This window comes from Aristolochia californica, unplaced genomic scaffold (assembly GCF_029961685.1).
Source record: "Aristolochia californica isolate CCGP_79_NKW_82.1479 unplaced genomic scaffold, dmAriCali1.0.hap1 SCAF_3, whole genome shotgun sequence".
NCBI classification, from domain to species: domain Eukaryota; kingdom Viridiplantae; phylum Streptophyta; class Magnoliopsida; order Piperales; family Aristolochiaceae; genus Aristolochia; species Aristolochia californica.
The window spans coordinates 48,109,741-48,124,663 of NW_027181992.1; the positions used below are offsets into that span (position 1 = coordinate 48,109,741).

Here is a 14,923-nt window from a genome sequence, read left to right on the forward strand (position 1 = left end):
TCAGCCATTATATTTTTTGATGTTAGTGTAAAAGGCAATGGATTTAATACCCACGCCTGCTGGTAGTTGAATGCAAAGTTATAGTCCAATTTCAAAATGGATTTAACGCCCAACCTAAGCTAAAGAATGCTGCTCGTAGAAGCAAATAGCTTTCAATAAGCATCACTGAAACCAACAAAAGAGTGAACTTGCAAATTCACATGTGGCGCAAACTTACAAGAGTTGCCGAGAGTCTGATTTGTTAAAAAATCAAGGTGTTGGGCCGTTATCCGTTAAGTTTTTGTGCGAAGCGAGACGTGTGGAGAGAGGCCTCTCTGAGACTCTGACTCGATTCTCGCATACCACCGTCTGCGGTGCAAATTGGCCGATCGAAGACGAAGAAAGCGGGAAAAGAAACTCTTTTTTTTGGATCTGATTTGAATTCTACGCGATGCAAATTCTCCCTCTTTCTTCCCGCTCTAATTTTCTCCTCCCACCCAGACGCCAAAACCCTAGCTTTCCATGTTCCTGGAAATCTCTAATTTCTCAACGGAAATCAATTTTTCTCTCAATATCAGCCCGAAAATCTTTAAATTTCGAATCCCATGCGTTTTGGGATGGCGACGACGAATCGGATCCCTGCGTGCCAATCACCCAAAGCGTATCCGGTGAGGGTGTCACAACCGAGATCGAAAATGTCGGAAAGAACTCGAGGAGGATTTGTTCTCGAATCGAGATTAATGCGAGCCTCGAGACGGTGTGGAGATTGTTGACGGACTATGAAAGGTTGACCGATTTCATTCCTGGTTTGGCCACTTCTGAATTGCTCGAGAAAAGAGAGAGTTTCGCCAAGCTTTTGCAGGTACTGGATGGCTTATCGTCTTGCCGTTCCATGGATTTGATTTGAATTGATCGGTTTAGTAGATATCAATGTGTCAGACTCGAGCTTCCACCCCGTTGATGTTGAATCCATCAAATGCAACCTTACTGCTTAATGTTTGATCCAAGTGAAGTCATTTGCTTTAGCTTTTGAATAATTGTCAGCCGAAGTGAATCAGCTACTTAAGTTGATTCCAATATTTATGCTGATTTTTACCATCCTAACTGATATTGAGTTTTCTGATCTACCTAATTTCCATTTTGTGTTCTCTCTTTGGCGCAGATCGGTCAACAAAACTTAGCTCTTGGGCTTAAGTTTTATGCCAAAGGGATTGTGGAGTGTTATGAAGGAGAGCTTCAGTATCTCCCTTTCGGTCGACAGCGTGATATTGACTTTAAAATGGTTGAAGGTGACTTCAAAATTTTTGAGGGCACATGGTCTATTGCAGAGGTACGTAACTGGCACCTTTATGTACAAACTCTACATTCTATTGCCTTCTTATTTGGCTCACAGTAATCTAAAAGATACTTATTCATTCATTAGTTGATTGTTCCGAAGAAAGGTTATTGTAATGAATGGAGCGAGAATCTGCACAGAATTTTCGTTTTTTTTCAATGCTACTTGTCTGGTAGGCTGCTCAACATCTTTAAGATCTTAGCTTTAAAACAAGGCCACGGACCAAAGTTTCTATCTTTAGTGTGAGGTGCCTCCACAGAGATTTTATTTGCTGTGAGATAAGAATTCTTTGAACTTACCCTGTTAGATCAATTTAAGGTAACCAAGGTTTGATCTGTATTTGAACCGCATACCTAGGTACTTTGTTCAGCAGCAGAGCTATTCTAGTTTTTAGAAATTGATGTTCTGGCCATACAACAAGATTAAAGCAAACTTCATAAGGTGATAGACCTTCAGATGCTAGCACCCTTCAAGTTGTATAAATATTGTATGTTGGTTGATTGAGACAGGGAAGGATACAGAGTACCATGCTACAGAATTATGGACATCACTTACAGGCCTGTAACCCAGCTTGATCTCCTTTGAAAGAATTCATCAGCAGGGATGCTTCATTAGATACATGTCCATATGTGGCTGCCAATATTCCAAGAGAAGTTGTCGAAAGAGGGTATAAAACATGTTACTGAGGAGCAGGAACTTCTTAATTGTCTCTGTCAGTTTGGAATTTATGATTCGAGTGTGCAAGAGATTTGGTCTATTTGGGGGCCATTTTCTCAGCATCTGAATGGTGATTGTACATATCTTTCATTACAGAAAATTGGGCAGAGTTTATAGATTAAAAGCTAAGTGTCAATTAAATTCTCTTTGGTTCTATATCTACCTGATTCACAATGATTGTTCTCGAGAGTTACTCTTGCTCCAAAAATAGCGTTGACTAACAATTCTGAATTGTGGATAACCCACAAGCTGTTGATATATAAGATGGAAGGTAGATTGAGAGAACCTAAGTTTGAAAAATATTTAAGAGAACTTCTTCCTTTTGGTTGTGGCTAAGCATTATCTCTCTCCATGTATACCAAAAATATATGCTTACACATACTTGTTCGAGGGTGATTCTTCTTGAAAAGTCCCACTTTGAAGTTGGCATTAGTTAGGCCTCTCTCTCTCGCTCTTTCTCTCTTTCACACACACACACATTCACTGATGTTATTTCTCTAACGATTGGTCTAATCATTTACTCTCACAGCAGGCGGATGTGGAGAGATATGATGATGTTTCAGATGGCAGAGCTTCTCAGACGACCCTCTCATACATAGTTCATGTGCAGCCTAAGCTATGGCTGCCAGTTCAGCTGGTGGAAGGAAGACTTTGTAAGGAAATTGAACTGAATCTCATTTGCATCCGAGAGGAAGCCCAAAAGGCACTTCTTGATGCTTCTCCTGGTGGTTGATACAGAATGTAGACCCAAATCACTTGATTATCTCTTCAGAGGTGTTTTCTTGGGTTTAAACTGCGTCAAAATTTCACCAATTTTACTGCAGCAACTATTAGACAGTAACAAAACACTGGATTCCCTGCAGATTAAACAAGAACACAAATGATAGGGGCACTGGGAGCGAAATACATAGATTAGAAGAATTGGAGGAGGTCCATATGGACCTTACCCTTTCATGGCAGGACCGAAACGTTGTGTTCATTTCTGTCGTCTTTTTTCGACTGCAACATTAGACTTCGACAAGGCCACCGTAGGCTTCCAAATACCAGCAAACGGCCGGTGTCTTCTACTCTCAATTGGGAGGAGAAAATCCCCTTTTCACCCGTTTTCTTCCTACCCTCGACTGTTACAAATTCTTTAGGCGAAGAAAGTCGTTCGTTGAAGCTTCTGCTATAGGATTGTTTCTTGTTCATTATTTTGTTCGACGTCTTACTTCATTTCTCTTAATTACTCGAAGAATAATGTGGTTGAAAGAAGTAATGCAACTATTTACAGTGGGCAAACGCATTTGCAGCCGTCTTCCATGTCCTCTCGACTGTTATGAACATATTTTGGGCAAGATAGTCCCTCACTGAAGCTTCTGTAACCGGATCTTTTCTATTATGTGTTTTTTGAGATGTTGTGCTTCGGTTCCCTAATTTACTCGAAGAATAATGTGGTCGAAGGAACTATTTTACAGTGGCTAAACCCATTTCATCCGTTTTCTATCTCCTCTAGACCGTCACGAACTTTTTTTGAGCCAAGAAAGTAGTTCGTTGAGGCTTCTGCAACCAGATTGTTTTCTGTTCACTAATGTTTTGCTTTGTTTCTCTAGTCACTCCAAAGGAAATTTTACAGTGGCGACAAGCCGTTCGCTGATTCTCCGGATACGTCGAAGTAGCATTTGAGGTACGTCTGCTTATCTCAGTCGTGGGGCTTTCATATCTCTACAGATTCGCGTGAGATCTTCAGAGCTAACACAGCAGACTTGGTTCAGTCGCCGAGGAAAGGGAAGTGGTCCCTCTTTGACAAAACTCTGAACTTTCTCTAGTTTACTTCACCATGCAACTTTGACTAAATTTTCAATTATCACTGGAATCATTTTAAAAGGAAGAATTTCTGCCATGAAAGGTTCTCTTCTTATCCAGAGTTTATTGTCCTCATGAATGTATATCCTGAGTATGAAAATCAGGTGAAATATTTTACAGGGCATGTCTTATTTCCTGAAAATTAGTGGGTTTTTTGTTTTGGCTATTTGAAGGATAAAAATGGGAGAGGAAGTTGTAAATGCAGATCAGTGAAGAGAATACTGATTTGATTTCTACTCAAACCTTGTTAATGTCTGTGACAGTTAGGTTTTCCACCAAACATCATGGAGCTCCCTTCAAACCAAGAATAAGAAAGTCTCTTTTCCCGATCATCATTTCCTGTAAATCCGCCTGATGACAAAGACCTAGCGGAAAATTAGTGTTGAAGAAAGAACTAGAGTACCCTTTTTTCTTCTAGTAATCTTCTTGTTTTCTCATTAACGGATGTGAACTATGTATGATTCAGGGATACCTAGTTTGGTGTGTCTCTGTCCCAGATTTTGAGCTGTTGAGTACCACCAGATCAGGGACTAGGAGATTTAAATTCCTACAAATAGGTTTCTCCGAATATTCAGTTCAAACGTAAGCTTCTGCTATTAATAAATAGTTCATGAAAGGCATGTTTCTGGATGGTTTGATATTAGTTGAATCTTAGATATCAAGCTGAGATAACTGTAGCAAGTATGTCCTCTTAGCAATGGAATAGTGGCGGAGTGATGTAATACCAAGAATGTTTGTCTAATTGTTGTTTGAGATGACCCTTGAACAGAAGTTCTATGATATTGGGATCGGCGAGAACTCCTGAGATTTCAATAATTTAAATGGTTAGGAGAGAGTCTATCCATGAGCTTTACCATTGACTCACTAGAAAACAAATTTAACTGTTTAAAATTTCAGTACATTTGTCTGTATCAGAAGATTTGTTAGGGGAAAGCACCTACTCCAGCTTCAGGAAACTCATATTTAATTGCCCATTTGCAGGCTTTTGAACTTGTGAAATCACTCAATCTGGGCAACAAGGTCTCCACCTAATCTCCGTGCATTTTGTTCAAAAGTCTTAAACATTATTACGGAATCAAGACTTGAAATTTGAAAACAAGGAAAAGGCAAGGAAGCTTTTTCTTTTCCAAGAGTGAGGTATGGTGGAAATCAATCCGGTTCTGGTAATGTTGAATTTTGCTGGATGAGGTAGGTAAATATTTGTTGACCTGCGTCCCTCATGTTGCCCCCCATCTGTGTTGTCTTGTCTGGAGTTGTGACAATGTCGCAATTTTACCGCATCTTCCTGTCTCTGGCATGGTTTGCTCCTCTCTTTCGTCTCTATGTCCCTCTGTGGACTGATGGGAAAACTGAAAAGGAAGGAAGGTTGGAAAGGGTAGAAGAGTGGAGAGAGAACATGTTTTTTTGTGAGAATTGGAGCTGGATTTATCCCGTATAATTGTTTCGAGTCATCTCTAACTCACCATGAGTCCAGTTTATGCAGACTAATCAGTAAAGCGCCCGCTACTTTTCCAATCTCGTATTTTTAATTCCTGTTTGCTTCTCTTTTTGTCCGCGACCTCTTGGAAATTGCTTCTCCACTGCGGAAACAACAAGAAGAAAGACACATCATCGTGTCATGTATCTGATAGCAAGGTTTCCTTCTCTTGTCAATTTTTTTGCTCCCAATTTGTAGCTGTTGAAAAGAGGAAATCAGCCAAGCTCTCTGGGTCATCCTCTACTGAGGTGCCTGATGGAGTTGTTGGGCATGGAGCTTCCTTCTTCCCTTAATTTCTGCTTGGACCCATTTTAGCCTTCCATGGAGTTTGTTTACACTTTACGGTTTGTTGTTGTCAAAGTCTCGCTGGTTCTCACTGATCGTAGAGTAACTCCATGAAATCATGTTTTTTTTGACAATATGTTCATGATTGAATGGCCATGAAACTCAATAAACAGCCATGGCGACTGATTTACCTCATGGGTCTTCTGGGTTACCATGAACTTCGGCTCAGAATCAAGATCGACAGTGATACTACGCTACCCATGATCTGGTTTCTGATACATCGACGTATTTTTACATGTGCTTACTGTAAAGTCAGGTTTGTCTTCTTCTTCACGTTGTCGCTTCTGCCACTCTCCCGCCCTGATTTATCCCTTCAACTTGATCAAGATATCTCAAATGTCAAATGGGAATCTTGACTTCTTTCGTGTTTGTAAACAGGACAGAATTTTTTTGTTCTTTTCCTCTCTCTTTCCCTCTCTCGGCAGCTCGGTCTTTACCCCCCCCCTCTTTTTAAAATGTCGAGTGAACCCGAGCTTTTTCACTGCTCATTTTCAGTCGAGCGGCTAATTTCTCGTCAACGAGTGCCGTAGAAACTTACGGAAAAGGAAAAAGGAAAAGCAAAAAGACTGAAACACTTCTTTCAAGAAATGCATCGAAATAGTGAGGGGATTTACTTCTAATTAAGTTTTTTTTTTAATTGGCTGCCATTAAAAGCACACAGCATTCAAGAGATGAGACAGACAAGAACCAGAATCTTCCTAACTTCTCCTAGTCTGACAGAAAATTCCGAGTCTTAATTGTTGGTCGTTGTTGGTTGAGTCCTTCTAGTAAATGGCAGCCGCACCCAGAATATCTAAAGCCACAGCCAAGCAGGTGGTCGGATTCTGCTGAGGAACCATTTGTGGAGTAAAGATGAACACTTTATTAGGCGTTTCTTAACCTCTTGCTATATATGCTTGTTTTTATACAGTTTCTTCAATTTGTTTTCTGGGAAGGAAAGCTTTCAAGGGTTAGATTTGTGGAAGAGATTGTAGAGACCCTGCCTATTTTGCAGAGGCAAGAGTCACTTGTTGTTCGGTGCGGATTCTTGTTTTATTATCCATTTTGAATAGAACTCAATACACTGTTAGAAAAGAGAGATTTCTGCAGGCAAGTGGATTTGCAGGATCTTTGGTTTTTTTTCGCTTTCAGCTTCTTTCTGTGGAGTAATTTAAATTAAACATCAGTCGACGGAATCTCTCTTACCAGATGAGATTTGGGATTTTTATAATGAAAATCAGCCCCATTGTTTGTCCCCTTGAAACTTGAAAGTCCACTCACGCATCCGATTTCATGGGCATCATGATGATGATGTTGATGGTCATGGCAATGATGTTGATGATGATGGGTGTGGTTTTATTTATTTGACTCCAACAGCACCAACTCCACCAATCATTCAAAAAACTAAAACATTGTAACTGTTCCAACTTTCAACTCCGTTTAATTTCCTTTTACCCTCCCAAACCATTTGAAAGCCCCGAGAAAGAGACCCTTTGATGAACTCAGTCACTCAACGCAGATTCACCTTACAAACCCAATAAACACTCTCTCTCAGCTCTGCTTCCTCCCTCCTTGAGTTTCTGTTTCTCACTGTCGTCGCTCCAATCTCGTCCTGTCCCTGCTTTTTCTCTCGCTTCGCTGTCATTCTTTCGTTTTTTGTTCTTTATTATCTGGGTTTTGTTCCTTTTCCTTCCCTTTCATCCCTTCAAGTTTTGTTCGCTGGGCTGCCTCTTTCTTCAATATCTTCACATTTAGATCTGCCCCCTGTGGTATCTGATGCAAATACCGCGGACAAGTTTCGACGCTCTCCCAAAGGTCAGAATTTTTATTGCTTTTACGTTTTTTTTTTCCGTTCCCCTGTACGTCTTTTTAAAGTTGATGATGCTCTAGCTTTTAGGAATACCACGATGCATAGTTATTACCATGGAACCTATTGGATGGAGGGGCTTTCATGTTTTTCTGTATTTTCTACCGCGACATTTTGTCTGAGTCCTTCTCTCCTGCACCATGATGCACCTAATCATGGTGCAGAGCCGCAGAAACTCCTCAAACCGAAGGTATTGTAACCATACGTTTGTTTAGTTCAATCAGATATGGGAAACAGTACTTCTCGTGTCGTTGGGTGCTTTGTACCGGCGGGCCATGGAAAAGATGGCATAAATTTGGACTTTTTGGAGCCACTAGATGAAGGACTGGGGCATTCCTTCTGCTATGTCAGGCCCGTCATTGCTGATTCTCCAGCTTTAACCCCATCCAACTCTGAAAGGTTTACAGTAGATTCGAGCACCTTAGATTCAGAAACACAGAGTGGGTCCTTCCGGCGAGAGATAGTAGATGAGCCGCTGGGGGGTTTAAACTTCCCAAGACCCAACAAAAATTTTCCAGAAACCACTTTTAGAACTATATCTGGTGCTTCAGTTAGTGCCAATGTCTCCACTGCTCGATCAGTCAACCACAGTGCATTATTTGCAAGTGATGTCCAAGAGCCTGCAGCTTCATTTGAGAGCACATCTTCTTTTGCTGCAATTCCCTTACAACCGGTGCCCCGTGGATCTGGTCCTCTAAATGGGTTTCTCTCAGGCCCCCTAGAACGAGGCTTTGCCTCAGGGCCTTTAGAACGAGGTGGTGGTTTCATGTCAGGGCCCATTGAGAAGAGCTCCTTCATGTCTGGTCCTCTTGATTCTACTGATAAAACCAATTTCTCTGCACCACTTGCATATGCTAGGAGAAGACCTGGTTTTGGTCGGTTGGTGAGGCACATGAGCAGAGTGGGTAGGCCTATGAGAAATGTACTTGCCAGAACATTTTCAAGGCAGTCTGTTGGGCCTGGTTGGATTCAACGGTTCTTCTTGCAGCCAGTAACCCAGTTTGTATGGCATTCTAAGGAGGCAAAGTCTCGCTCAGACATTCCACGTAATTGTGTTGAGACAGGGCCTTCTGTGGCTGAGTATAGTAATACTCGTAACTTGCAGTGGGCGCATGGGAAGGCTGGCGAGGACAGGGTTCATGTTGTGCTATCAGAAGAACAAGGCTGGCTATTTGTTGGAATCTATGATGGTTTTAGTGGACCTGATGCTCCTGATTTTCTAATGAGCAATCTATATAGGGCCATGGATAAAGAATTAGAAGGATTGCTTTGGGATTATGAGGAAAAAACTGAGACGAATCCATCCTCTTCTGGGATTCTTGAGAATGACAAAATTGGTGCACTTTCAGATGAACCTATAATCACTCAAATGGTAACTGTTGGTGTTCAATCAAACATGAACAAAAATGTTGTAGATGAGGGGCTCCAAAAGGCTGCTGATGTCCAATTAGAACCTGTAGAAATAATTGAGGAGAGGGATAAGGTTGTGGATGTGAAAAAATCAGTAGAAAGTGGAGAAATAGTTGAGGAGAGGGATAAAGTTGTGGATGTGACCGAGTTGCTAGTGACTATTGAATCTGACCGAGAACCAAACACAGGTTCTATGAATATGGCTATGGCAGGATGTAGTGGCATCTCTAAGAATGTAGCTTTTAATGTTTCATTGAGGAATTTGGGTGGCCCAGGCAGGAAAAGCAAGCGTCTTTATGAGTTGCTCCAGATGGAGGACAAAGAGATAAATGGATTACTTGTATCAGATGTTGTCAACCAAAGGACTCCATGGGACCTACAGCCAAATCTAGAAGATTTATGTTCAAGGGAAAAGATCCCATCAGCACAAGCCCCATCATACTCCACTAGCGAAGGGACAGGATCTATGAGAGAGGTCGAGGGGAGTGCTGAAGAGGAATTGACACACCAGGCTCCATCTTCTTTCTCTGTTCCAGGGCACAAACAAATAAAGACATCTTTGATAGGAGCAAAGCTAAGGAAAATGTACAAAAAGCAGAAATCTTTGCGTAAAAAGCTCTTCCCTTGGAGTTACGACTGGCACAGGAATCGAAATATTACAGGTGATAGGATGATGGACTTTTCGGGGCCCATAAGGAGATGCAAGTCAGGTCCAGTTGATCATGCAGCAGTCTTGGAAGCTATGTCCCGGGCACTTGAAATGACTGAAGAGGCATACATGGATATGGTGGAACAGGCAATAGACAGAAATCCAGAGCTTGCCCTTATGGGTTCATGTGTTCTGGTGATGTTGATGAAGGACCAAGATGTGTATGTGATGAACCTGGGGGATAGCCGTGTTGTTTTGGCACAAGAAAGGGCTAACACTAATTCAAGCACATCAAAAGATGATGCCCGATTCAGAAACAGGTCCAGAGAATCACTTGTGCGAGTGGAGCTGGACAGGATATCAGAGGAGTCTCCAATACATAATCAGACCAGTGTGATGGGCAAGAACAACAGGAACAGGGAGATCTCCATTTGCAGATTAAAGATGAGAGCTATCCAGCTGTCCACGGATCATAGTACTAGTATTGAGGAGGTATGTAAACTAAATCAATTTTCTTTTTATAATTTTTTATGTCACCAATGGATATCTTTGTATTTTTTGGTTGCTCATCATTTTTATAGTTGTTTACTTCTATATATCTTTCCATCTGATAGTTTGGAAAGTATTTTGTGTCTATACTATGCCATATTTGTAATCATTCACTGGAATGAAAATTGGGAAAAGTATATTATGACCAAAGGTAAGCCTAATTTTGAACTGAGAATCAACAGTGATGGAAGGTGGAGAATGACAATATGAATGTTAACTGACACATGAATTTTAGATGAAGCCTTTAAAAAATCATATTGATTTTTTTTTTTTGAAGGAAAAAGTCTGTTAAAAAGTGAAAATTGACTGGGCCAACGCTCTTTACTCTCAAGTCAAGCCTCCCACAGAGCTTTTCAATTTGATTCCTTTGGGACTTGTGAGTTCTCTGTGTTTACTGTTTGACTTTTTGTCATACCTTAATCACTACTCTGTAAGATCAAGTTGTAATGTCTTAATCAAGAGAGTTGAGTCCTATTGGTTTAACTTTTTTGGTGCATGAATGTGTAAATATTTTCTTCTGGAACTGCATTGACGTGTAAAGTTACAAGTTTGGTTTTAGGTAAATGGTAAATGGTAAATGCAGTTTTACATCTTTAGTGTTGGATTCATTGCATGCCGGAGCCTTCAATGTGTTCTCAGCCCTTGTTATCTTGTCATCTTGTCATCTTGTCAATCTTGTTTATCCTGGTGCATTAGCTTTAAATATTGTTAGAATTTATTAAAATCCTATAATTTAGTGAGGGTATGTCTAATACTCCTATAAGATGCATTCTGAGTACCCATTCGATAATACTGTTATAGTTCTTTTGGTGTTCAAGATTTTTTTCCTTCCTTTTCCTTTCCTGACATGGACAAGGCATTGAAAATGGGATCCATAAATTTGGTAGGATGCTGTTAACTCTCAGCAGCATTTTCTAATGCTGCATGGGATATTGGCCATTTCATTTATTTTTATATGTGACTATTTTTTAAGTCAAAATTCTGATAAAAAGGTTCATGCCAGCATGTTGTCAAACCTTAATCTGCTGCATCATTTTGCTACCTTTTGGAAGGTCAATTATTCTTAGTGTACCTTGCTCAAGATTCTTACTGCCTTCCCGAGGGTTTAGCAAAGATATAATATGAGATTATTTAAAGTGCATTCTTTGCAATTGCTTACTAATTGTAAAACTATAGCAATTAGAAGAGATCGAAATGCAAATTGCTTTAGGGAGCCATGGTTGCTTTATGCTATCAACTTGCAGTAATATCTAACTTAATCAACATAAAATCCCTGAAAGAGAATTTTGTATTCCTAGTTTCCTGTTAAATATTCTATTTTATTCTATTGTTATACTGTAAGTCTCAATTTGCCAATTTGATGTAAGTTGCTAGTCGATTTTGTGTTCATCGGTGAACTTGGAATTGTTAAAGTTGGGCTGGTTCCTCCCAAAATAATTGGCCTAAGTTAGAAGACCTCTTCGTAATTGTTAAGGAATAGTCTTATATGGATTAGTGAGTACAAAAATCTTGAGTTTATTAATTGGGAAAGAGGTTCCCTAAGTTGGCTAGTCATTGTGAAGTTGGTATCAGAGCAGGTACTCATATGTGGGGCTACACCTAAATTATCCACTAGTAGATCTACACAGGAGGGCCTACACCTAAAAAACTATTCACTTTTAGAGCCACAAAAGAGGGCCTACACCAAAACTATCTACTTGTAGAGCCACAAAAAGAGGGCCTACACCTAAACTATCCACTTGTAGAGCCACAAAAGAGGGCCTACACGTGGGGGGGAGTGTTAAGGAATAGTCCCATATGGATTAGTGAGTACAAAGACCTTGAGTTTATTAATTGGGAAAGAGGTTTCCTAAGTTGGCTAGTCATTTTGGGATGGGCCCTGGACCCAACTTCACATTAACAAATAAGAATAGGATCTTTTCAAGCCAAAACCAATGTGGGATTATTTCTTCCACAAAATAACTCTTACTTTAAACAATTAGCTTGAGATGTGGATCACATAAAACTATGCTCTCCCTGGTGTCCAAGCCTAAATGAACAACCTGGCTTAAGACGTAAGAGATATACACATCCAGCCCATAGAGAAAACATGTGAGGCCACAGAGAGCACAAATATGGACTTGGTTCTGGTATCATGTTGAAGTTGGAACAATTCCTGCCAAAATGACAAGCCAAAGTGAAGAGTTTCTTCCCATCTAACATGGTTTAGGATCTTTTCAAACCTAATCTAATATGAGGCTATTCTCCTACACACAACAAAACTCACTTTGGAGAACTAGTCTGAAATGTGGAGCATATATCACTCTAAATTGGGGGACTTTTTACACTTCAATAGGAATTAAATTGTTAATGATGAACGAAGTTGTTTATTTTCTATGGAGTTTTCAACTTGTATGCAAGGCGCTCATAATCTTGGGATTTTTCTTCTGTAGACGAAAAAAGAAGAGATGGTGAAAGGGCTTCTGTTGTGATGGGGATATATAGTATATTTTAAAAATATATTAATGAAATTTAGGAAGGGCATCTAAGGAGCTAGAGTGGACGATCCGTATCATTCAAAAATTAACTTCTTGAGGGCATGTTGAATTTTTTCACTTTGTCCATGTGTAAATAATTGATGCACCTTTTACAAGGAACTTTTTAGTCTATGGCAAAGGTCCCAACCATATTGATGCTGCAGTTACTACTTGTAGAATGTCAGGAGTCATAGCATGACAAATATAATGATGGTTGCAGTATGTTCTCATGATAGTAGCTGTAACAGCAGTGTAGTATTTTGTCTATCAAATTAACATTCTGAACCTCCTAAACCGTTTATCAAGTTTATTAGCTAAACCGTTTGCATATGTATTTACATGGGACCGTCCGCAAACAACATTTGAAACCAGATTACAAATCTCAAGGAAGAACTGGAGATGGGGAAAAACTACCCGTTTCTTATTTATAATGTATTCCTGTTTTTTATCAAAAAAAAAATGTATTCCTGTTTTCTTTGAGATTATACAGTGGCTATGTGAAATGGTCTGAATCATTTGCAGCATATAAGCCATGCAGGGGCTTCTCAGATAATTGCATCAATTCTTTCATGTATGAGATGGCACTTTATGTGACCTGAGACTATATAAGAAATAACAATGCTGTTTGAACAGGTGGTACTAATCTAGAAAATATGGCACCTGCTCTCTGGCTGATCAGTCCTTGTAGTTCCTTGAATGAAATGGATATTACCTGAATTATTGACTATTTGCATTCTGAACATTGAAAAAATCCTAACTGGAACCAGAATGATCCCTGTTATCCTAATAATTTATGTTGTGTTGTGGACAATGAGGCCCATTTGGTAGGTGAGATTTCTCTGTGCGGATGGTAGATCTGTGTTTAGGCCTACCATATCTGTATCATGTGATACAAAACTGTAGTGTTTCTCATGAGAATTTTGGAACAAAAGGATACTTGTGTGTGACTGCAGTGTGATTATGGACTTAAATTTTTAAAACATAGAAGAAGCAACCTAGTGACCCTGTCTTCTTTATCAAATGCTACAGGAAGTTTTTAGGATAAAAAGTGAGCATCCCGAAGATAAGCAAGCTATCTTGAATGATAGAGTGAAGGGACAGCTGAAAGTAACTCGGGCCTTTGGTGCAGGCTTTCTAAAGAAGGTGAGTTTGCAGAGCATCTTCTCCAAATTCTTTGCTTTTGTTTGTATCTGCTGGGTTTCTGTTTGTTTGTGTAATGGGTATTTTATATAAGTTGTTTGTGATTCTTGGATGCAGCCGAAATGCAATGAAGCTCTGCTGGAGATGTTTCGGATCAATTACATTGGGACCTCTCCATATGTGAGCTGGGTCCCTTCTGTTGTTCACCATCGGCTTTGCTCTAATGACCGGTTCTTGGTTCTTTCATCTGATGGCCTCTACCAGTACTTCAGTAATGAAGAGGTGGTTGCTCATGTGGCATGGTTCATGGAGAATGTCCCTGAAGGTGATCCTGCACAGTATCTAATCGCTGAGCTTCTCTTCCGTGCTGCCAAAAAAAATGGTCAGTTGAATGCAATGTGCCCTGTAATTTCTAGTCAATGCTGGTTCAAAAAAAATAAAATAAAAAATGCTCGTCTGTTCTTATTGAGCTTACAAAGTAATGGACGTTTGTGTAGGGATGGATTTTCACGAGTTGTTGGATATTCCTCATGGAGATCGACGGAAATACCATGACGATGTTTCAGTGATGGTGATTTCACTTGAAGGTAGGATTTGGAGATCATCGGGGTGATGATTATTTTATTGTGAATGAATCCTTGTCAACATTTTTGAGCAAGGTGGAAAGAAATCAAGGTTTTTTGGGCTTCAAATGTGCTGCCTCTCAAGAACATTGTTTCTTCTTCCATTGCGGATTCATAGATTCCATAATACCTTCGTTGGTTAAATGATAATAAATTTATTCTAAATTTAACCCATCCTCGAATTTGGATTGAATGAATTAAAAATTGATCAATTCTTATTTATGTATTTATATTTATATTTATTTTATTTTTATCAAGTTTTGATAATATTATTATTGTACGTATAAATTCTCATAAATAAAATAACTTAATTTCAAGTTCATCGTGGATTAAACCCCCTTAAATAATTAGAAAAAAATATAATTTTTTTTATTTAAGTAATAGGGAAAGGTTGGTCCCACCCCTTTTTAATATCTTTTAATGAATTTAAAAATCTTTTTATGTATTTAAAATTCTCTTTTTAATATCTTTTAATAAATTCTTCATTTGAA

At 39.4% G+C, this 14,923-nt stretch overlaps 2 protein-coding genes across 5 annotated transcripts; both read left to right on the top strand.

The window, feature by feature from the left end:
- Positions 1 to 147: 147 nt before the first annotated feature.
- Positions 148 to 4,445, top strand: LOC137960113 (uncharacterized). 3 transcript variants are annotated; one of them, XM_068807606.1, is made up of 4 exons: positions 148 to 841; positions 1,142 to 1,309; positions 2,562 to 2,806; positions 2,896 to 4,445. In XM_068807606.1, exons 1-3 carry the CDS (start codon positions 431 to 433, stop codon positions 2,763 to 2,765), a joined length of 783 nt encoding a protein of 260 aa, XP_068663707.1. In that variant the 5' UTR covers positions 148 to 430; the 3' UTR covers positions 2,766 to 2,806; positions 2,896 to 4,445. The 3 variants fall into 3 exon arrangements, with proteins under 3 accessions (XP_068663707.1, XP_068663705.1, XP_068663708.1); XM_068807604.1 differs by having other exon boundaries at positions 2,562 to 4,445; XM_068807607.1 differs by having other exon boundaries at positions 155 to 841; positions 2,565 to 4,445.
- Positions 4,446 to 7,175: 2,730 nt separating this feature from the next.
- On the top strand, positions 7,176 to 14,561 carry LOC137959111 (protein phosphatase 2C 32-like). Of its 2 annotated transcripts, XM_068806415.1 has the most exons (5): positions 7,176 to 7,493; positions 7,569 to 10,096; positions 13,699 to 13,812; positions 13,927 to 14,191; positions 14,307 to 14,561. In XM_068806415.1, the coding sequence occupies exons 2-5, from the start codon at positions 7,772 to 7,774 to the stop codon at positions 14,420 to 14,422; spliced, it is 2,820 nt and encodes a 939-aa protein (XP_068662516.1). In that variant the 5' UTR covers positions 7,176 to 7,493; positions 7,569 to 7,771; the 3' UTR covers positions 14,423 to 14,561. The 2 variants fall into 2 exon arrangements, with proteins under 2 accessions (XP_068662516.1, XP_068662515.1); XM_068806414.1 differs by having other exon boundaries at positions 7,176 to 10,096.
- Positions 14,562 to 14,923: the final 362 nt, after the last annotated feature.

What these genes read in the sequence shown, in the direction of transcription:
- LOC137960113 (XM_068807604.1), top strand. Translation starts at nt 431, where the DNA reads ATGCAAATTCTCCCTCTTTCTTCCCGCTCTAATTTTCTCCTCCCACCC. An exon ending in GTTTCGCCAAGCTTTTGCAG is followed by an intron (nt 842 to 1,141) that starts GTACTGGATGGC and finishes TCTTTGGCGCAG; the next exon opens with ATCGGTCAACAAAACTTAGC. An exon ending in GCACATGGTCTATTGCAGAG is followed by an intron (nt 1,310 to 2,561) that starts GTACGTAACTGG and finishes TTACTCTCACAG; the next exon opens with CAGGCGGATGTGGAGAGATA.
- LOC137959111 (XM_068806414.1), top strand. Translation starts at nt 7,772, where the DNA reads ATGGGAAACAGTACTTCTCGTGTCGTTGGGTGCTTTGTACCGGCGGGC. An exon ending in ATAGTACTAGTATTGAGGAG is followed by an intron (nt 10,097 to 13,698) that starts GTATGTAAACTA and finishes CAAATGCTACAG; the next exon opens with GAAGTTTTTAGGATAAAAAG. An exon ending in CCGTGCTGCCAAAAAAAATG is followed by an intron (nt 14,192 to 14,306) that starts GTCAGTTGAATG and finishes ACGTTTGTGTAG; the next exon opens with GGATGGATTTTCACGAGTTG.